Consider the following 24001-nt stretch of genomic DNA (forward strand, 5'->3'; position numbering starts at 1 on the left):
ATTGGGTGAGGGGAAAAAAATACTATCAATCATCTCAGACAATTATACTTGGAATATTTTTATACTTCATTCTTCTATTCACAATGTGTGCTTGCTTTTATTTTCTCTTTTTTCCCTTCAAGTGTAACATTGGATTCCTCTCTCATATCAGGTTCCCTTTTGCAAATATTTTTTTCCTTTCAACTTGAATAGTTTTCAAGTATCATCCTCTCATTTGGTGAGATCATTCCAAAGAAGTGAAAACAACCTGCCCTGTGCAGATACAAAACATTCTGCTCAAAAAAATGCTTTTTTTGGCTCACTACTGAGCCAAAAAAAGCAAAAAAAAAAATCTTACCATAGGTAAGATTTTCACAGATGTATTAAAACCTGGATCCAATTCCTAAGAGGTAAAAGGCAGCCCTGAGCTCATCATCCACTATTTAAAGCTCAGATTTTTTTCCACCCTGTTCATCACTTTGGATTTATTAAGACTGAAGTTCACCTGACAATTCATCATCTTGTCCTCCCTAACTCCTCACATCAGCTCCCTCCTTCACAGTCCAGTACCAGGGACCTTCCCAGCCCTCTGCTCACCCCCCTTCCAACACAATTCCAAACAAAACTGAGCAATTCAGGGCCCAGCCCACATTCCAGAGGGGCTCCAATGAGGACCTGAGCTCTACAAGTTATTAATCCCTTTCTTAACTAATTAATAACTTTCCATTCCTATCCCAGAACAGATTGGTTTCTCTATCAGCTTCTTGTGGGGAACTCCTTCCCATGTCAAGAATGACATTAATTAGACCCTTCTCACTCTTCAAGCTTGTCCATTCTTGACCAGAACTTCAATGTTCTGGAAATGGATAAGCTCATAAAAATTGATTTATGAGCTACATCTTCCCTGCATAAAACCCTGTTTATTCCTTCCTAGTTCAGCACACTCAATCAATGCAGGTGTACACATAAAACTGAAATAAACGTGTAAATAACCTTTTTTAGCACAAGTCACCCTCTTTCCTCCATCTTCTTATTTGACATATCAAATCTGGAATGTTTCCATGATGTCAGGATCTTTCATAGCCTGAAAGCACCATATAAGATAAGGAGTAATTTGATAAGTGTATATAGGGAGGTTTTAAACACACCTCCTGCACTAGGAAGAAATCAAGGTACTGCACAATCCAGACTGAGAGATGCTCTCCCACTGAGGGCCAGGAAATCAAACAATTCCCAGTGATCTTATTTCAAGAATTGTCAATTATACTTCAAAAATCCAAGGCTAGAGCAGAATTCTTCACTGTTATGAAGAATTAGACAGAATGTGCATTTTTGAAAACCTCAAACATGGCAAAGCTCTCACTGGGAGAGCCACTGGAAGAGTGGGCTGGAGTGGACAGAAAAAGAGGTTGAAGAAGAAAGATTACAGATTTAACATCCTCCATTCCATGCCAAGATTAGACACTTGTATAGGGAAAATCACAAATTATATTCAAACTTAGCAGAATACTGGTTTTGTGGGTTTTTTTTAATTCAGAACCTATAAATCTTTCCATTATTTCAAAGAAGGCTTCAACTTTTTGCCTGTGATCCCAGTTATTATGGTGGCACTGGTGAGGGGGGAAGAAAACAGAATTTCCAAATCAGCATCTGGTGACACATTTGTAACTGCAAAATGAAAATGTCATAAAAGGTTGGCTTTATATACTGCAGCATTTACTTAATATCTTTCAGTAATCTTTTCAAACCACTGTTGTTTTAGCTTTTGTTTCCAGTTAATGAAGGCAGAATTAAATGGATGTCAAGAGTAAGGAATAAATTCAAGCTGATGAAGCACTAATTTTAAATGAGTGTTCTCTTTGAAGGAAATACTCACAAACCAGCTATTTTAATTATACTTTTGATCATCTAAAACAAATTAATAGAAATAGGATATTTTAATTTCCAACTTCAGGAAATCTGTGCTGCACCCTCGCGATCTTTTACAGAACATCAGAGAGCAGGCAAGAAGCCAAATCTGGGCAACATCTGAGTGTAACTTTCATAAATCCTTTGGCCATTAAGGCAGACATAACTGGCAGCCACTCAAGACAATCTTCTTTCATCCCATTAACGCAGCCACCGTGTCACCACAGCCACAAAACACAGCCAAGTGCTCCTCAATACAGGGAGTGCTGTGCTCTAAATTAATCTATTTATCTACAGATATTGATCAAACCAGGTGTGATCTGGAGCTGCACCTAAACCCAAAAGCTCAGTCTCTTACTGGCAGCATAAACAAAAAATGACCTGAAATGTGTTAGGGAGGCTTTCCACAAAAAATAAAGATGATGGTTAATTGGGAAATGGGCTAAAATTATTCAGTAACCTTCACCACTTTGTCCTGCAATCTCTAAAGAATCTAAGTGCACCCAGATGCCCTTCACTCCTTATGTCCAAGTGTCCAAATATCATAATACAGCAATTTGTTAGGCAAATGAATTCCACAGACCTTTTTTATCTGTTAAATGAACATACAAGGCACCAGTTTTAGGTGACAGTGAGCAGAAGAAGTATTGCACCTAACTGAACCTATGGAGGAGGACTGTGCAAATTCACATTGCTAACAATAACACATTACTTAAAGTAAGACATGAGTTAGAGGTCAAAGCCTTACCAAGAAGTGGCACTATGCTATCTGTGAGAGCAGAAAAAACAAGGGAAAAAGGCTAAGGAAAAAAAATTGTCCTCCAGAGAAGGGTAAAAAACCCCCAAGACAGATTAGGACAAATTTTGGAAAGACAGAAAGTCTTGGAGGACAAAAGAAAGCAAGAGAAGAACCAGTCCCTATGGACACATGCCCATAACTGCTGGCTTTGGGAGAACAGGGAAATTTACCAGTGAGTAGATTTTCAAATCAAGGAACAGCGTAGGCTGGGAGGTCCCTCTGGAAGTATCCACTCAAACCTGGAAGTTGGTCATGGAAGTTGGCCATGAAGCCCCAGGTTGGCAGCACAGCACCAGGCAAGCAAATTATTCTTTGCATTGCTGCTCCCATGCAGGCACAGAGCTCAGGGCAGCTCCCCCTGCCCGCCCTGCCTTGGGCATTGCTGCATTACACAGAATTCTGAAATAACCTCTGCAACAAGAAAGAATTCTGAATAACCTCTTCAGCAACAATCTCTGCAGCCTGCCTTGAATTCACACTGCAAGGCAAGTCTGACAGAAATCTGGGCTGTGCCAGCTGTGCTGCAGCTGCACAATTCACTCCCCCACTTGTCTGAGCTCCTGTGGAGGGAACATCTTTTCTGCCATGGTTTCACTCAGGACTCCCAAGTTTCTGACATGGATTTCAGGAGGAGAGACAGCCAACAGAATATCTCAGGTGTGCTGGCCACAGGGCAGATTGGGGCAAAACGGAAATTTTGATTAAGTATCCATCTCATAGAAATAGAGACAAACGTGGGGAGAAAAAACAATGTTGATTAATACAACTTTCCTTTCTCCTTCAGTGTTCAGAAAACCTACAGGAAAAAGGACAAACCCCAAAGTTCCATGGAATCTTTTCTTTCCGGGAATATTGTTATTTTTGTATTTCATTCTAGCAGGAAGATTAATTCACAGAGAAAGGTTGATAATGTTCACTTTCATCCCCCACTTTTTTCCATCACCCATCAATGTTGAAACATGATTTTCTAAAACTACAGTCTGAATTTATTGGTTTGAATATGTGTGAATTAAGGACAAGCACAATTCATTTCAACTCTGATTTCCTTTAGGAAAAGGTGTTTCTTCCTGTTTAGCTTGTTTTTCCATTGTTATCTAACAAAAGAAACAATTATAATTTTTCTTAAAGTCTTACTTTTTTTTCCACATTCCTTGCACAAAACTGATAACCCAATTAAAAAGTATTAGCACTTCAGTCAATTTTTTTAACATGCCTGCACTTTGTCAAATGCTTCCACAACTGCGCCTAGCACCCAAAAATTTCAATACAGAAATAATTTTTTCAAGTATTGAGCAAATTAAGGAAGGAAAAAGTCTGGCTTCTTCTATGAGAAAAGAAGGATTTTTTAAAAAAAAATAATTTCAAAATCTGAATCCTGAAATTAATTACTCTGCCTTTTTTCAAGAGACAGCTTTGAACCCTGCAAGTCCTACAACCTGTAATCTACTTAAGATTTAAGGGGAAAATGAAGATGACTGGTCTGGATTTTGAGTGATTTATAGCTCATTTAAAACTGGAACAGCAAACTCGTGCTATATCTGTGGGATATTTTGTATAAGGGCCAAACTACCCAGACACATTTATGTTGTACCCTATTAAACTTAATAAATCCTGTCAGAGACAAACTTGGCCTGTGCTCACAAAGCTCCTGTTTCCCCAGCTGCATACACAAAATATTATAAATAGTGCAAATTGGGTCTTCTGAGGCCAAGGCAATGTTCAGAGAGGTCAGAAAAAGTGCCATGTAAGCTAGAACCAGTGAGTTAGTCACTCCTCGTTTAGGAAAAGGCAACTAAGAAGTGGGAAAAGAAAAATAATCTTAGGGAAAGTGATGTAATACCAAAAGAGGTGCCTACCCAGTGCAGTACCCCAGGATTGATAGAATCCATACACTGAGGCTTGGGGAAGGGAGGGAAGGGAAGAGGAGAAGTAATCCCCCTTTTCTCAACAAGTCTGAGAAAGCTGACCCAAAGGAAGCTCTTCATACAGCAGCTGGAGAAGGAAAGTTCCCCTCAAATACACATTTCTTGACAAAAACAAATGCTAAATTCAAATGCAAATCATAGGAAATAGATTGTCAGCACATTCCATATGGAAATAGACCCTAACTGTTCAGAAGCAAAGGATTATACTGCACTGGGGACAGGACAGGGAGAGGAACAGAAACATATTGCTGTACAACATACAAGGGCATTTGTTTTCATCATCATTACAGGGATAGAACACTGGAAAAGGCCTTCCAGTCAGGAAATGTGACAACTGCAGGCAGATCTTTGGCAACTCCAGGCAGGTTACCTCAGAACCAGCCTTTGTGAAGATCTTTGCCTCCACCTCTCCATGGGGGAGATGGTCTGATGATGCCTGAGGCCTTGAAATCTCTTCATTTCTAGACGCATTCACAGCTCAAAGTTCATTTTTCATTCCCATGTTGACTTCCCTTAACCTTTCCAGGAGAGCCCTCCTCTGTTCCCACTTCATACAATGCATTAAATTGCCTTTAAATTTTACTGCACTTGTCAAAGCAAACCCAAAGTCTTTCATTTTCACCACTCACCTGAATCTTCTCCCATTTGATCTCCTCTTTGTCCTGTGAGTGTGACCAGAGCTGAATATCAAAATTCTCTCCTATCATTCCTTCTTTCTGTTGGCCTCTCCTGTTCTCAGATCACATCTGGGTTTTGCAGAGCAGTCACACTGAGGATCCCTGTAATCAGCCCCCAGTTGGGGTGGGATACTTCACACCTTAAAAAAGAACCAGGACCAGGCAGGGACAAGCTTGGGAGGCACCTCAGAAGAGCATCTGGTTTTCATGGGATGCAAATGGATTCCTTGGGTGCTTCAGCTACAAAGCAGTCCAAAACTGAAATTTCTCTTTATTACTTCTTCTCTTGCTCTTCCCTTTTTTTTTTTTTAATTATTGTTTGTTATTTTGAAGTTCTATATTTTTTGCAGAATCCTCCTGTAGCATCTCCAGTGTTTGCAAAGTGCTTTGAAATAAATATGAACAACATAGCTGGTTCATACTATTAATCTGACCAGTGCTAGATGTATCATCCTTTCCTACCCAAAAATTTCCTTTACAATTTTTTTGTTGAAAATAACTAATTATTCACTCAAAATTATGTACTATGTTTAAAGATTGATTTGGCTATTAGTAGAAAAAGGCAAGCCTTAAAAAAACTAAAAGTGTTTTTAACAACTGTCAAATAAGAGACAAAATAAAAACTATTGCCCTGACAACAAAGGGTGATCTTCATGTTTTAGTTAATACAATTTGACTTGAAGGTATCTCAGACATATCCAGCTGGCCATAGATTTAACATGAAGACCAAGGGCAACTGCTGTGAAATTTTATTCTCTCTTGACAGCAGGCAAAGCCTTAATCATAGCAGCTTTGTCTTTAAAACATAAACTGTAACAGCAATGTATGGAAAAAATCATTAATCTCCCATACAGACAACATGCCCTGTCATAAACAGACACACAAATTAAACAGTGACTTGGCAACTGTGAGAAATAACAGTCATCATTTACTTACATATGGGCAATAAATTTATTGGGGGAACTTTTGGTTCAAAATGGGGCAGAATTTTTAATTCTTGTTCCCTTTGAAAGAGGACTTATTTCAAAGTGTTTTCAAAATGTGCATTGTTAACTAATACTGCAGAAATTGCAGTGTACCACTGCACAGACTTCACAGCTCAATTAATCAACGCATTTACATCAATTAATTAAGCAGCAGAAATGGCACTCATAATTAGTATGCACACAAAGGACTTTTAAAAATTTCTTTCATTTCCATGGATAAAAAACCACCAGAATATGGGATAAAAGGTATAAAACTGAAAATAATAATTTGTTTAATTATTCTTGTCTCGTTAGAATGTAACAGAAAAAAATCAAACCCAGTGAAGTCAATACACACAAAAGTTCACTTAGCAAAACTGAGCAAAATACCTATAATTCTGCTGACTATAAAAAAACTAACTGTAGAGTATATGTGTAAGCAAACACACTCATTTAACCCTGTAACCCTGCTAAAAAGCAGGGTAAAACTGCTGACCCAGAAAGGAAGCCTGAACTTGAGTGTTGACTTTGCTACTGCAGGATTTCTCCAGCTTATTTTTAATTAGGCAACTTCCAATTAAAAAAAATGAAAAGGCCAAAATTGCATCATGTTCTTTCACATCAGCATCCCCTGGGTCACCAGCACCTGTCAAAACTTGTAAATTTTGCACAAAAGCCTTTCTGATTTGAGTTACCAACAGAAGTATTTCCTCATTTACCACTACCTGTCCTGTTTGCTCTTCATCTCTCAGCTCCTCACACCAGTCCTGTCCTAGGTATCCCAAGCTTTACTCCCCATGGTCTTCACAGCAAAGCCAGAACAGGCTGAAAAATGCAATGTGTGAATGTGCAGAGCCCAGCTGTGCAGTGTCACACATGGGGAAGGCTTCAGCAGCTCAGCTGTGCTGTCCCACAAGGACAGAGGAGAGAATTGATCTGCTCAGACCCTCCCCAGCATCAATCTCCCCCAGTGTCTCAGACACACCGTGCACAGAATGGGGATGGGAAGGCAAGGCAGGGTGTGTGGTACAAAATGAGATATCCTGGGGCACACAAGGAGATTACATCTATTACCATAAATGATGAAGTGATTTAGGCATAAATGAGGGCTGTCATGAAATTTAATTTTAATGGTTTGATAATCAAGTAAGAAACACAATAATTACCGTACCTAGGGTTTTTCAATAAATTCAGATCACTGCTAGTGGCAACACTTTTTTATTCACAGACATTAATAAAATTCCCTCCAAGAGCTGTCTGCTATATTTTTCCATGTCAGAACAACCTGTTGATTACCTCTTTGCTGGGATAAACAAGCTCAGATTTCCCACTGATTACATTCAAAACACTTGCACTTTGCTCACTGCAAAACTCCTTTAACAGTGCAGCTGACGGCTGCAAGAAACAGCTTTTATTCTTCCTCAAGAAACTGGAGACTCAGCTGGTCCAGAAAAAATCTCTAGAGGCTGAGCTTTCCAATAGCAGACATGAGAGAATTTGCTTCCCTCATCATTATCACATGTCATATGTTCCACTGGAGAGGTGAACAAAACATATTGATACCACAGGGTGAGATATTTTCAATTAGCTGAAGACATGGCCAACACCTCAGCACCACTCACTGCAGCCAGAACTTCCACAGGGTAACTTGGCTGACATCTTTTCATCAGGACACCAGGTGTTCAGTGCATTTCCCTTTTAAAAAACTCCTGAAGGTGTAAAGCAGCAAAAATTAATTTGAGTTGGAATTTAGCTCTGCAATGAAGCCTAAAATTATTTCCAGAAGTTCAACAAATTACCATCCAAAACTCTTGCTCCTCTGTTTTCTTCAACCAACCTCACAGGAAAAATCTCCTGTCTTGTCCTCTTCTACTCCAAAGAAATCTTGGTTTTCTTCTCTCTCCATCATAATCTTGTGGGAAAAAAAGACCTCAGACTAAAACATGTCACTAATTGTCCCACAATGGGATAGGAAGGAACATTTCAAGTCATGTGGAAAGCAGAGATGGGAATATGAAGTCTCTAATTAACATCTTGGGATATAGGGGGAAAAAAAGGCTGATTCTTTCATTTGTTTGTCTGCAAAACAAGCAATGATGAAAGACAGAAAGATGAGTGAACAAAATAATCACTGAGCTCAAATTATCATTTCTGACTATAAAATGACAGGGAGCAAAATGTTTCTCTATCCTAAAATAGAGGGAGAAGAGTGTCACTTCTCAGAAACACTGCTTATATATATCTCCAAGAACAGCTACAATGCACACACTAAATAATCCCAATTATTGGCTTAAAAAGTACAGCAAATTGTAAGTTTTAGCTTTTCTGAAAGCTAAAATGATAATTTTCACTAGTCAGCAGAATAATCTTACTGTAGAAAAAGGCATCTATTTTCCAGATAGTTTTTAAAGGCCTAAAAGATGTTTCTTCTCCTAAGTAGTATAATACCAGTTTTTCCTGACATGTGCAGTGTTATTGTAGCAGCTATTATTGCCCTGTTTCTAAGTTAATTGAAGAAAACTGCCTTTCAGACCTTAAAATAAAAATACTGTGCAGCATTCTACACATTTGATCCATTTTACATGAATACAAATGAGACAGAGAACAGGACAGGGTTGGAATGCACCAAATAATGTGGATACTACAAAATGGATCCCAGGGACTGCCCTTGATGGGCTCAGAAAGGTTTGGCAGCGCCAGCACTGATCTGCTGACAATCCCAGACTTCTTTTTGGCATTCCTGTTTCCATCTCCTCACCCTTCCCATTGCCAGCATCATGGTCAATTGTACAGCTTCATTATAAATCAAATTATATTATAAAGAGTGTTCTAATAAGTGCAGCACCCAGGAACTTCCATCAGCATTCCTGATCTTCCATGGGAGCAATGCATGAATCCCCTGCAAACTCCCTCTCAGGAGGGAAAAACTTACATCCTACAGTGACCACTCTGTAATGTAGAGAAGAGAAGAAACACATCAAAATTTCCAAGTTATTTTACTTTGTAAGCGTCCAAAGTGGGAAGCAAAAGAGGCCAAAGTAAGCAGGATGCAGCATTATCCTTCTTTGTGGGTCTGGAGGCAGAGAATATGAAAACACTTAGAGTCCCCAGCAATAACAAAAGGGACAAAGAAAACAATTTCCTGCTACCTCCACTCTGTCAGGATGGGAGATTTCAAAGTGAGGGTGATGAATGGAGACAGAGTAAATTACAAAAGGAAGAGAAAGTGACCAAAGCTGGCAAAAAGTCGTAATTTCAATAAAGGTAGAATGAGGCAAACGTTAAGCATGAGGGCAGCATCAAAGAAGGTACAGGGGAAATGAAAGAAATAATGAACTTGATTGAAAAGCCTCTCTGGAAATATTAATCAGGTATTAATAGCAATCGATATCCAAAGAAAAAAATTCCTAAAAGGAGACTCTAAAAGAGGAGGGATGTGTTGAAAAGCTTGGTATACTTGGGTTGAGAACCTTGGTTCAAAAGCAGATTCCAGGGAATGCCTGCCCTGTATTAAAAAGTAAATATCTGGAGCCATTGCTTAAAAAAGGAAAATATTTCTCCTTCTTTTTTCTTTTTCTTTTCCCCCCGCAAAGAGCAACAAAAGCCTTTTCCTACTCCTAGGAGCAGGAAGCTAATTTTAAAGCCCACTGTATGTTTCACCTGCTTTTCTGTAGAAGATTTATTGGAATAAAAATTAAAGCTCATAGCAACATAGTAGCCATATACACAGTTTTACAATGAAAAGCACTTACCTTCAAGAAATAGATAATAAATGAGTTTAGAAACAATGGAAAACTGTGCAATTTCTAACTAACACAAAAAATGTATTTTGAAATAAGAATAAAAATAACTTTAAAGGTTTAAATACCTGCAACACATATACAATCTCCTTTGATAAATGACTGTTTCAAAAGACTTATTGAAAGGGTTTTTATGCATTACAATGTAATGATTTAAGGATATTTAAATTTAAATCCATAGGAAAATAAAATTCAATCAAAGGAATGCAAAGAAATTTTATAACCTGATCTGTACCTTAATTTCTATCTGTTATATATTGTCCCAAAAACTGGGAATGAAAAATTTCTAGGGGTTTGAAAACTACAAAACAATGCAAAAAACCAAGAGGCATAAAAATAAAATTATAGAACAATATAGATAGGAACAAGAATACTTTGGTGACTGTCTGTAGCATTCACATTCTCTGATAAAATCCCTTTACCCAGGATTTTTCTCCTGGGAAGCTGAGAAGTCTCAGGGAAAAAGAAAACAATTCTTATCTCATTTGCTTCTCCTCTGTTTTGCTCATGTGGGATGTGTTTGGAGATTGTTTACCCACAGGTGATCGTTTCATTGGATTTCTGCTGTGAGTTGTTTTGACTCTTTGGCCAATCAGGACCAAGCTGTGTCAGGACTCTGGAAAGAGTCACGAGTTTTCATTATTATCTTTTTGGCATTGAGTGAGTATCTTTTCTGTATTCTTTAGTATAGTATAATAATAAATTAGCCTTCTGAGAACATGAAGTCAGATGCATCATTCCTGCCTTTGTCAGGACATTCCCAGCAAATACAATAACTGTTTAGACTGCTTTTTTAAAAAAGAAAAAAGGCAATTCTTTCCAAATAAAAGGAAGAAGCCCTGTATGTTACTGATGGTTTTGTCCATTGCTTGCTAAAGTAAAATTCAACCTGAGTTTGAGTCAACACATTTCCACTTAGTTGTGCTTTGGGAGTCACCAAGGCAAAAAGAATTCCAAATGTGCTGCTATTTTACCTATTCTGTAATTCTTTTTGACAGCTGCATTCCTTGCAATTAACATGGTTTGACTTTGAACTTAATATTCGGCCAGGGATTTGCAGACATCAAAACATCTCTCTTTAACCAAGTTTCTGAGCTGCAGGCCTTAAACTCTCCCAGAGAAGAGAGCAGTGCAGGGAGCCCAAAAGCAAGATTCCCTTTTCCACATTACCACCTTTCCAGGATGAAATTGGAATTCAGATGCAATGATCACCTGAAGGAGATTAACCAGGCAGCCCTGGGCTACAGCCAGCAGCAGGAATCTGAGGCAGGTGTGTAATGGCAAATAATGGTTAATAATGAGCTGTAGACCACTCCAGTAGGGTTGTAAGAATCAATACCCACAACAGCCTGCTTGATCTGAAATATATTTTCCCACAGAGATTGGAATTGCTTTTTCTTCAATTCTATTTTTCTTTCCTGGAGTTTTCTTTGTAGGAAAAGTGAGGAAATGGCTGGGGAACCACATAAAGAAAATTTAAAACTGAGAAAGGATAACAAACTACTGAGATCAGGTTTTAACACCAGGATTACATTCAGAGCATGTGAAAATTACATTCAAACACTAGAAAAGTTAAATGAGCTGTAGACCTCAGTACCAAATGCTTTGTATTTCATTATTTCCAGCATCACCACATGCAGAGCCCAAATAAATTTACTTGAGATAATGCTAAAACTTAGTGATGCACCTCCAAGAAAGAAAACTTTTCTATTCTTTGACATGTGTACAATGTTTAAAAAGAACAACAGGCACCTAAATGTTATCAATTGTGTACAGAAAAACACCAGGGCTAACTCTGGGCCCCTTGGCGGTGGCAGCACTCACCGCTGGCACTCCCCGGCGTGCAGAATTAAATCCTCGTTGTTCCTGGCACTGATGGTCAGCTCATGCTCTGTGGAATTGAAGACATCAAGAAGGAGGTGGCACTGCCTGGTGCTGTTCAGATGGAGGGAAAAAAAACACCATTTCAGTGATGATATTATTGTATGTTTATCAAAATGAGTATTGACACATGGATATAAATATATATACAAAGAATACATGCATTCACATAGAGGTTTTATCTCCTCCTCCAATTGTAAGAATAGCCTTACAAAAATAACCTTTTTAAAAACAGATTTTTTTTTTGCTGGAATTAATCAGAAGGGTGCATCCTAAAGAGAAGAAGTCCCATGACAATTCTGTCCTGCACAGCATCAAGTCCCACAGCATTTGTTCACCTCTCTACATTCTCACTATGCAGCTTTCACATTCACTTCTGTGGAGAAAGCCACAGACATTTTTCAGTTCTTTAAGCCTTCCCATAAAAAGAAAAAAAAGAGTTGCATTATTTTAAATTACCTTGACATTACCTCTTTAAGACACAAATCTGCAAGCAAAAATTTAAATTGGTTTAAGTTCATTATAAAGGAGAAATTCCATTTCCATGGCTTGTCTACAGACCAAAACAAGCTGGCAAATGGAGCACTTAACCTTGAGAACTTCTTCTCTGAGAAGGAGAACTCTCTCCCCTCTGTAAGACAGGGAAACACAGGCACTTCTCACAGAAAAACTTAACATTTGTTAGCTACTATCCTTCAAATTCAAATTTTCCCAGATGCATTTGATAGAAATACACCAACTGCATTTCTGGCAACCTCAGAAAATAATAGTTGCAGAATAGAAACCTTACTGCAAAAGTTAATTTCAATAAACCTTTTCATTATAATTAATATTTTTATAATAGTCACCATTCTTATTAATTATGTTAATACTAAGAAAAATAATATTTTATTATTTAATACAATTAAGTGTTAATATTTTCAAATATTTTATTCAAATTAAGATTCTGGAAATTTTTATTCTAATTTACAACATTTTCTTCCTTGAGAAAAAGCATAAATAGCAGCATTGATGATAAAAATATAATACACATGAAAATTTATTGGAACCAGGTACCAAAATGTCAAATCCTATCAGACAGCTGCAATAACACTTTACCAATCTATCTAAAACTCCAAACTTTCCAAGAGGCTACTGAACAACCCAGAAATATCCCCAAAAGGGAAGAAAGAGAAATATTGGTGAAAGTTGTCAGTCAGAGTCATCCTTTAATGTGCATGATCAAGCTACAGCTGTGTGTCTGGGGCAAACAAAAATATTTATATTTATATTTATATTTATATTTATATTTATATTTATATTTATATTTATATTTATATTTATATTTATATTTATTTGCTGCACAATCGTTTACAACTGACCTGAAATGCCATTCCAAAGGCAATTAAATGCAGAGGTACAAGATTTTAAGAACTGTTCTACTCTCAAATAGGTTCTCTGGTCCATAATACAACCCTGTTCTGAAAATCAAAGAAGTCCCTTGCAGAGCACACACAGGAGGAAATGTTTTGCCAACCCTTGGGTTGGGAACACTCCCAGGACAAGCCCAGGAGGTGGAGGTTGAGGTCACCAAGTGACAATAATGTCACCTGCAGCCAGGCACTGCAGGACAAGCAAGCACTGCTGAGGTCAGGACTAAGTCTCTTAGCAAAAATAAAAAAAAGCAAAAGTGGGGGTGGAGGTTTTTTTTATATATATTTTAAGAGATTTCTCTCTCTTTGTAAAACCCCAATGACTACTGAGTGCAGAGGGGGATGCAGGGAGGCAGCTGAGTGCCTGAAGCAAACTTGTCAAAACTCAAGAATTTAGAAGAGATAAGGAGATGTGGCTCTTGTTAGAAACTTCCTTCCTCAGAACTCACAAGAAAGAAATAACTGGAAGGGCAGTGCTTGAGTCAGTTACCAGGAAGAATGGAAAAGAAAAGGGGGAACAGCTTTTATCAGCTTCTACCTCATCTTTGGCAGAGCGGGACAAGACCTGTGAAGTCTCAGACAACCTCTGCCTCTCCAGCAGATACAAGGTGATGGTCTGGAAGAGCAGCTTCCAGTGTAGATTAGTTTTAAAAACTTCATGTGGAAGGAATTTGTTATTTCTGCCACAGCAAACCCAAACAAAAAACATTCAAGCCTCCTGCAGTATCTTCTGGCAGCAGAGCCAAAGTTTTGCAAATAAAACAAATCATGCCACAAAGGACCTACACAAGCAGCTGCCCTTCAGGACTAAACAACATTGATTTTAGAAATTCCCAAATATGAATTCTTGGAAATTATTCATCACCACGACATTTATTTCCTCCTCTTCCAACACTACACAAAATAGACATATAGGAAAAATAATTATTTCCGTGCAATTTTAACTTAATTCACAAGGAAATCTTTAGGTAAAAAAAAATATATATATAAAACTTGAAGTTACAGAATTATTACAGTACCTTGAAAGCTTAGAAGAATAAGGTATTAGTGTGAAAGAATTGAAAGGAACATTAAAACTGCAGAAAAAGATAGCATTAGATCTCCAGAATAAATACAGGACAGTATCAAAGAGACAATTACAGCAATGAAAACCAAACACAATTAAAGGTTTTTTGTTTTTTTAAATTAAAACAGGAAGCTTCAAACAGAAGCACCATCCAAGTAAGGAAACCAAGAAAGCATCAGCTCTGGAAAATCAGATGTAATGCCAAAAAAAATTTTAGAAAAGGGAAAAAAAGAAACCCTGAAGTTGTTAAAGAACAATTTGCTGAAGATCTGACAACTAGCAGAAGTTTTTTTTCTTTTTTTCTTTAACAATCTGCAATTAGTAGAACTGTGTAGAACTCATGATGCTGACTTAGGAAAGTTCCAGGAAAACAAAGAATTAACAAGAAAGCCAAAAATGAATATCAATTTTCCCTCCAGCAGAGCATACAGAAGGCCATCCTTTGCAAGACAGGAATTAAAGAACTTATTTCAGTGTCAGTAAAGGAGATTTGAAAGGCAAATCATATTCATGCAAGTGTGATAAAGAAACTCCAGTAAGACTTTACTGAACTCCTATATTTAAGTGCAGTCAGAAATGTGTTGCTTAAACCAAGCTCTTTATCAGAAAATTCCAAATATCAAATTGTTTTAAGGATTTGAAGGCAATTGACCAAATCTTAGACCACTTGTGCTGACCTCAACACTATGTAAATCATTTTTTTTAAAGTCTGCCAGCTTACAAAAAAATCTTTATACCACTCAAAATAATAAATGGATCTAAAGTTGATTACATTATATACCATAATGGCCTACTGACATGTTTGGCAGAGAAACCCAGTCATAAGCCACAGATTTCTGGAACTGGGAAAGACTTGCCCATATACACACAATTTATTCTCCCTTTCCCAAAAGATCCACCACCATGTAAGAGTTTACACTAAATATTTATTTGGTTGAGGAGGGTGGATTTTGAGTCCTCTAAGTTTAGTTAAGTAGGTGTTAGCTACCATTCATCCCAGAGAAGGCAGAGAACACCGCCCCCCACATTTCCCACATTCTGAAGGGTCACCAGTGGCTTCCCAGTCTTTTTTAGCAGTCATTATTTGTCACTAGCTCCTTTTGAAGGTTTGGGATGAACAGATGCAGAATAAATCAGTTTCTGTTTGGATGGGGTGGGTTGGTGGTTTGGGATGGTGTCAGACACACAACATGAAACCATCACCAGCATTGCTGGACCAGGAACAGACACCAGGATACAGAACAGAAGTTCATGAGAGGGTTTGACTCTTCTTCCCGTCTAATGGGAAGGAAGCCTGGTCCAAAAACTCAGCCTACCAAAAAATCACAGCAGTCAAAAAATTTTCCATTTTGATAATCTTCCTGATTTGAAAAATCTTCCATAAATGTCATGTTCAAGATTTTCTTTCACAAGTGACACAAAACTACAAAAGATTCTAGAGGTAAAAACTAGAATTAGAAAGAAATATTTTCAGTAGATTGATTTATCATTTATCATCTCAGAATTACAAATTTAAGTCAATGCTGATATCAAAAAGCAATCAAGAAATTTTTTAATTGAAAATTGAGTTAGTTCAACAATGTCTTAGAGATTTAGTGTATAAATGAATTTCTCTTATCATCTACTGTAGAATTGAGAACACAGCACAAGCAAAAGTTAGCAGCACAATGAATCATGCTGTATTTTTAAAATCTTACAATGCCAGTTATGGTTCCAAAAACAGTCACAAAACTGGGGCCATGGGAACTTTAGGCAAGTGACAATGACACTGTGATCTAAAAATCTCTTTCAGGAGGATTGTGATTACTTGAAATGACAGCTGAGGATATTCTTCAGTAACACTGAACACAGAATTAAACCCCAAATGCAGCTGCAATGATGGCTCACTTCAGTGAACAATCTCTGCAGTTCTGTCTCCAGCTTAGTTTAAAAGTCACTTTAAACAAGAAATTCTCAGGAGGGTTGGCAAGTTTTCTGCATCCTGACTCATCTCCTTTCCCCATCAACTGAAATCATGGAGTATTTTCAGATCCACTTTTTTAAATTTCTTTTCTTCTGTTTTCTTTGAGCAGCCATTGCTGCACAGAATGGGGCAGACAGGGAAGAGAAGCTTTGGCTCTGGTGACAATGGTGTGACAGATGACAACCCTGTTCTCCAGAATCCACTGACCAACACAAAGAGCAGCACAGCAGAACAATGATCTACACCACCTTCCTTGATGCTGTTGTGTCTTCAGTAGGGTCTCTTTAATTTAGTTTTTAATAAATTATCTAAAAATGGAGTTCTCAGTACTAACTTCAGATGATGAAGTGAGTTTCTCCACCTTACTGGCAAAAGGCCTTTTCACAAATTCCAAGAAGAGTCCTCATCTGACTTCTCCCAGTTGTAAACCTTTTCACTTATGCTAAATATTCCCAGCACATCTATAAATATTTGCAGATTTATGTTCTGACATCTTCATGTATCAAACCATACATATTTAACATCTGGATCTCAAAAATCAATTCTCTCAATCTGCAAGCTGCTTTCTGCTGCTCTTTCATGAACCCACTGCAATGTTACACCATTAGCAGAAGTTAAATACCTCTGATTACCAAGATAATTTAACTATTGGGTGTAACCTCCCACATGTCATGAGTTACCACTCAGTAGAATCTATATTGAGCTCAATAGTGTATAAATAAGGAATATATTTTAGAATGACATCCACTCCTGAGAACATTAATATAAATCCATTGCTTGACAGATTTTCCTAATGATTTGTCAGTTTAATTGCACCAAATGAGAGCTTTATTTGCTTTATTTAGTTGAATTTGCCTGGTTCCCAATTTGACTGACTTTTATTATTAATATTTTTCATTAACAAAACAGTAAATTTAATACTAATTATTTTCTCCATGTAAAAACATCAGATCAATTTAAACAGGTCATATCTTAGTCCTCCTCCAAACCAAACATCTTGCTCTTCAAGCACCCAAACAAGAGAGGTTTTCCTTCACCTTTCAAAGCTCTATGACATTTTGAACACCAAAATACTAAGAAAGAGAAGACTATAAGCAGCTGCTTATCAGTAGGCAACTGATTCTCACTCTGATTGTAGCAAATGTGAACACTTAATTTAAAAATCTGGCTATATAAAACCAACAAGGGTTTCAGGAATTGCTACATAACTTTTGATCATATAACATAAAAGTCTGTTAGAGCACAGCTGAAGAAACAATGCTGTTTACTCTTTCCCTTGTATAATTTGTAAATATACAATAATCAGGATTTCTGATCCAAACCTTACATGTTGCAATTTATTGTAGTGAAAATAGGGGCAACCTTAGAAACAGGAATGAAAATTTTAAAAATATGTCTGATTTTATTAAGCCCCAAAGTTCTAGTCACCCAACTGAGGACCTCCTAAGAACCCTCACCACAGCCAAGACTTCTCCATCTCCAAACCCTCAGTGAAACCAAAAAACAGCATCCTGACTTTAAATACAGAACATGAGAAGTCTCAGACTAGGGAACACACTGCAGACTCTGCTATGAACTGATGTCTTCTGGACAAAACCAAATCATTTCATCTAAGGATGCACATTAATGGTACAAAGGACAATTACCTTGAACCTACAGTTAGATGAACTGACACTTTGAATTTAACAGTGCCAGACCTGCTACCATTCCTTTTCTTTTCTCTGATTTAAACCCAAGAACAGAGTCTAAGGCTCAGCACTTGCCAGAAGAGATCTGCAGCTGATGTCTCAGCAGCTGTGTGGTGGCTTTCAGATAGAAAGAAAAGTATTCTGCACCACAAAAAAATTTAAATATTAAAAATCTTATCATCTTGAATTTGTAGAATTTACAGGTAAGAATATTATTATATATCTGGATTCCCAACTTAGCTTAAAAGTGAAGGCACCATCCCTGAGGATTGACTTCATCTACAAATTCAGACTGTCTCACCACATTTGTAGTAAGCAAGATCAACATTTTCTGGCTTTTGTAGGCTCTTATTTAAGACACTTTTGTACTGATGGCACAGTGACAAGGGACACAAGGGGACCAGCAGGCCCCTCACAGTGGGCAGAGCACGTTACTTGAATTCTTGTCAGACCTGCAGTATTTTTTCTGGCATTTTTCATGCTCTTTTATAAAGGCAGTAAGGAAGGACATTCAGTGCCCATGAAAACTGGCAGATAACACACCTGAGAGAAACAACAGGTACAAAGAAGATTGTTCAAGACAACCCAGATAAGTTCCAACAGCAGACTTGCTTAGATCTAACAGGATATCAAAATGAGGAGGAGAATCACACAAAACTATCAACAGAATGTTTCCTTACACTGAACCATCTGCAATCCATCTCCACAGGCAGTTTAGGGTCAGATCATGGGATCCCCAGTGTCAGCCTGGACCCTGCTGGTTACTGCACTGCAGGGAGGCCTGGGTGCGCAGCAGGGTTTGGGGCTGAGCCCCGGGATGGAATCAATTAATGTGGTAAGGCAATTACAGAGACAATTAGTACAATTTAACTTTATTTACCATTTTATGGTTAATAAGTGGTTAAACAAATAGATCCCTGAAGCCCTTCATGATTTCATTGAGCTGCAGGACAGAGTGGGAGAACTTTCAACATAAATTCCTTATCCCTTATACCCCATTCCAGGGCATTCTTGATGATGCTCCTGGGGCAGTCCCCTCCCTGCACACACCAGCAAGCAGAGCCAAGGACCACAGGGAACATCCTCAGAGGGAATATTTCCCAGCACAAGGCTGCTCCGCCAGCCCCTTTTGGTGCAGGCAGCTGAGGGAGCACGGGGTGACATCCAGGGAAGGACCTGGGAGCAGATGAGGGGCTCTTCAGGGTTGTTCTGTCAGTTCTTCACTGACACAACATCCTCTGTACCAACAGCAGGGCTGAGATCTGACCCAGAATTGGCTGTTGGAAGAGCAGAGATCTGGACCAGAATTAAAAGTGGGCAGAGCAAAGATCTGACCCAGAATTGGGTGTTGGGAGAGCAGAGATCTGACCCAGAATTGGGTGTGGGCAGAGCAGAGATCTGACCCAGAACTGGGTGTTGGGAGAGCAGAAATCTGAACCAGAATTAAAAGTGAATAGAGCAGAGATCTGGACCAGAATTGGGGGTTGGAAGAGCAGAGATCTGACCCAGACTCAGGCAGCAATCAGGCTCTGCAGTGTGGCAAGGGCTGCATCCACCCCATCTCAACCCCCCAGGGCAGCGCAGACAAAGGTTAAAAGGATCTGTTGTTATGACTAAATAACTGAAGATATATTTGAGGTGTGGTTAATGAAGCTTCTCCCCATGAGGCAGAACTTGTGCATGAGTGGAAGATATAATTTTGCTTAGATATTTAAAAAACAAAAGCCAAGCCCAAATCCCCAGTTGTTTCAGTGATATTTCCCATGCACTTCTGCTCCAGCAGCTAAATAGAAGAAATACCAATTAAGTTTGGAAGACTTCTACATAAACCATAATCTTTATATTACAATGGGGGGAGAAGTGTTTTCATTAACATTTTTCCTGAGGTTTTTTCACTAAAGGCCTAAGGGAAGAATCAATGCTAAGAGTCTTTTTAGTTTGATTTGACTTTTTAAGCCCAGGAGTTAGTAAGCTAATGTTTCTTACTTTTGTGGAGGCAAAAATGTAAAATAAAAACAATAAAATGAAAAAGAAAAGGAAAAAAATTAATCCAGATAATGAAAGCAGTGATAACTTCCATTCTGAAATGACAGCTAAGGAGGTAAATTATAAAATACAATTTCTTGTAATGACTAAACAAAAATAGCTCAGCACCTCAGACAGTACTTAAGCAATGAAGTCTCAGTTGTAAACCAAAAGGAAATAATCAGATTTGAGTTTTTACTAGAGCAAGTAAAAGTAAAAAAAACCCCAAACTTATAATTTGCTGTCACTGTGTCTCAGATATTGGCAGAGATGATCAACAGTAAAAAACAAATTTTGTTTCCTCTAATGATGAAAAGCTATCTTTAGCAGATTGAAATACACATTTCTGCCATTTTTCACTCTAAATTATAATATCAAATGCCTTCTCCTTCTGGTGGAGAACCTGCACAGGGATGCACAAAAGCAAAGGAACAGTGTTACAGATCACTAAACCAATAACACGGAACAAGCAGTAAGAGAGAAGAACACAAAATCCATTCATGACTTAGCAAACAATATATACCGAAAGTAACAACCAAAATTAAAAAAAAAGCTTTTTGACAGGTCTGGCAAGAAAACATTTCTGAGAGAAATGTAAATATTACAGTCTTTCCCCCCAACTCAGTAAATCTTTTAGGCACCCTGAAAAGCAGCCACATCTTTAACTACATCTCCAACCATGAAACCACTGAAAGTTTCCATGACTTAACTGATCTGAGTGGTGAACAGGGAAAGGATGAAGCAAACACACACAAGGCGAGGTGAACTGGAGCCACTAAGCACAGCACCAGCTGCCACACAAAATGGGAAACTGTGTGCTGCTAACTCAGAAACTCTGAATTAGCACCTCCATCTATGTGTAAGGATTCCAGGATTAAATGCCTGCCCCACATCAAGAACTCCAGAGAGCAGATTGACAAGGCAGGACTGGGATAACCTTGGCCTACACAAAACACAGCTGGGGAAGCCAAGCACAAAATGCCAAAATCCCAACAAGGGAGAGTCAAATAAAAGCATCAGGTTGCATTTCAAGTTTTTATGGAAGGTTTGCAGCTTCACTCCCAACCCACCCTATAAGGAATTGCAGTGAACCACAGAGCAGTCTGTCCATTAAAAATATACGTTTTGAAAGTATGAAGAGCTTTTTTGACACTGAATGGAGGGAACTAGGCATTCAAATAATAAATGAAATCTGGTTATTTTAACCTCTATAATGAGTCTTCTTGAAAACTATTTTTAGCTGATGCTGTGGTACTTCCAGGTTGTTCAAGAGAGATCACTTATTCACTCTTGAAAACCTTTCAAAGGCTGAAGAATGTGCCTTTGCAGGGATGAAACTGAACATCATTAAAAAGGGGCTCAGAATTTTGCAAACAGTTGTTCTGGATACTCAGTTCTGACTTTGCCAAGCAGCATCAGATTTGCTTTACTTGAGCAATTCCTAAAATAATAAAACCATGTTATGTTACACTTTCAAGCAGCAAAATGCTCAAGAAACTTGCTTACTAATAGAACCATATGGTTTCATAAGAGCTGGACACAAATGACTCATTAAAAATAATCTTGTCTCATTTTTGAACATTTTCTTAAAAAAAAAAAACAGTGCAGAGTTTCAGTATCTTTGCCTAACGTAAAATTCCCTTGCTATCTGCAGAGGTCATTATTTGCTGTATCCCCTGTGGGGCAGAACAGAATCCCATCCCTCTTGGGAGTGTCATGATTAAAAACTCCACTCCCTTGTCAGTCATGTTCCCTTCAGCAGGAGCAGAAGTTGCTTTAAACATATGTTTTAGCAAAAATCCCATCTTATCATTCTTCTTGCTCCAGACTCTCCAACTTTTCTTTATGTTCAAGCCTAAAAACTTTCCTTGATGCTTTAATTCTTCTGCTCACAACCCTGTTTTTCAGGCTATGTTGCTGCCACAGGCTGTCCATCTACCCTTGGACATTTCTGCCATGGTATGATACTGGGGACTCAGTTCTTTCCTTTGAAAATTAAATATTCACCCAGTACCTTCTAGACTGCCATTTCCTTCTTGTCCATCTTTAAATTTCTGAAGTCTGTCATGAAAGGGTCCCAGGCCCAGCAGGAATTTCTTGGATCAATTAAGTTCCCTCTCAACTATTATTATTACTGGTGTTGCATACTGCACTGAAATAATCTCAGAATTTAATCAAACCACATTCTTGCTCCCAACTGTGCATAGAGGGTTTTTTACAATAATCCTACTAATTATTAAAACTGATTGCATTCAGTGGCTGATAAATTTTATTCAAAAAGATTTTCATTATCACAGCATTTGACCACCATCAAGTGTTGCCTTGATTTTAATATTCACTATGGCATGTGAAACTACTCTGTGGTTTGCAAGAGAAAACAAACACCAAAGGAGAGTGTGGTCACAATTTATTTGTCACATCATTCACACCTGCATTTTCAGTAAGAATTTGTTATAAAAACTCTAAACGCTGTAATACACAACACACCACGACTGCTAAGAGATACAAAAAAAGTCATCAAATTGTACAATAAATGTGAGACTTCCAGTCCCTGCTAAAATACATCATATCATGAGAAAACATCTGAACCTGAGAAGCTGCTGAATGCACATTAATTGCTCCAATAAACTCCTAAATCTGCAATTTTGAAAAGTTCTTCACATAATACTTTACCTACACGCTGCTGATGATATTAAAAATGTTTCCAATATGGACTTTAACTTATATTCAATGGAACAGAGACAATGAGTGAGATTTCAAGAGTCAGGGCAAGTCTCACCTTGTTGCTGGCAGGGTACTGATGCGAGTGAAGAAAACAGAGGGCTCCACCTCCACGTGGAGACCCAGGGCAAGGTTCCTGTAGTATCCTTCAGCATGTCCTGGTCCACCAGAGTACTTGAAGTTCAAAATGGCTTCCAGTGTCTAGAGGAATAAAAGTCAATTCCTTGTTAGCTATTTTTCACTACTGTGCATTTCACAAGTTCAATTAAATTAGGCCACAGAAGTGATCTGCAAATTTGCTTTCCTAACCCATCTATTCTGTTATCTCAGGAAAAAAAGCAATCTAACAAATAACTGCAGCTTAGGCAAACAGTTGCCTAATCCTTTGGAAAACTAAAGGGTGCAGCACAAAGTCAGCTGGACTTCCCTTTACATAATTACTCTCCATATCACATTCAACACCAAAAAAAAAGAAAAAAGTTGCTTAAGAGAGTTAGGGTTTATTCAATGCTGCACTTCTTAATTCTCTTGAAAACTATTCACCACTTCACTATCTAATCAAATGGAAAAGCTTCAAAGTTTTGGGGCAGATAAAGATTATACAAAGCTAAAAGAATCTGGCCTCTCATTCTCATGTCCATGAACTAACAGACTGGAGCAACACCTAACTGCATGCACCTTGTCTTTGTGTTCATTTCATAGGAAATGCCTGGCTAGTAAATATTTAAAATGATTCTCTAGCATGAGCCTTCTCTATTCATTGCTCTCAGCATCACTGAGCCTTTACTACTGTGAGGAAATTTGGAGCTTTGTGCCTGTCCCCTCGATGAACAGCATGGGAGCAGCTCCCCAGCACAGTCCCCACGTCATCATCAGTGCTCAAACCCAGAACAACCCTTTGATTGATCCAAAGAGATTATTCACCACCTCCTCTTTCATTTTGTTCCTGAATTATGATTTGCTGTAGGCAAGGTGAGAATTTGGGAAATGTCACTGGATTTTTTTTTTTAATTTCTCAATTTTTATCCTGGTCCTTGGGCAGCTGCTACTGCCACACCTCAGAGCAAGGACAGAGGCAGTGCCAGCCCTGCAGCCTGGGATGTACATCACATATTATGCTGAAACCTGTTTATGGAAGCACAGACACTTCTTAAAAGGCTTTAGAAACAACACCAATTTCACCTTTGTTTGG

The 24001-nt window shown here is 38.2% G+C and overlaps 1 protein-coding gene across 6 annotated transcripts in view; it reads right to left on the bottom strand.

Moving 5' to 3' along the window:
• TRAPPC9 (trafficking protein particle complex 9) overlaps positions 1-24001 on the bottom strand; it is a 441577-nt gene that overhangs the window by 276966 nt on the left and 140610 nt on the right. For 5 of the 6 annotated variants that reach the window (XR_004060513.1, XM_030943200.1, XM_030943197.1 and 2 more), the window contains 2 exons: positions 22868-23010; positions 11878-11988 (listed from right to left, as the gene is read on the bottom strand). Coding sequence is in view for 5 of the 6 variants with exons in the window: in XM_030943200.1 (XP_030799060.1) it covers positions 11878-11988; positions 22868-23010 (254 nt within the window). In the remaining variant the exon portion in view is untranslated. Of the gene's footprint in view, positions 1-6893; positions 8333-11877; positions 11989-22867; positions 23011-24001 lie in introns of those variants that run through there. The other variant, XM_030943202.1, reaches the window with a different exon arrangement.

This window comes from Camarhynchus parvulus, chromosome 2, assembly GCF_901933205.1.
Source record: "Camarhynchus parvulus chromosome 2, STF_HiC, whole genome shotgun sequence".
In the NCBI taxonomy this organism is placed as follows: Eukaryota; Metazoa; Chordata; class Aves; order Passeriformes; family Thraupidae; genus Camarhynchus; species Camarhynchus parvulus.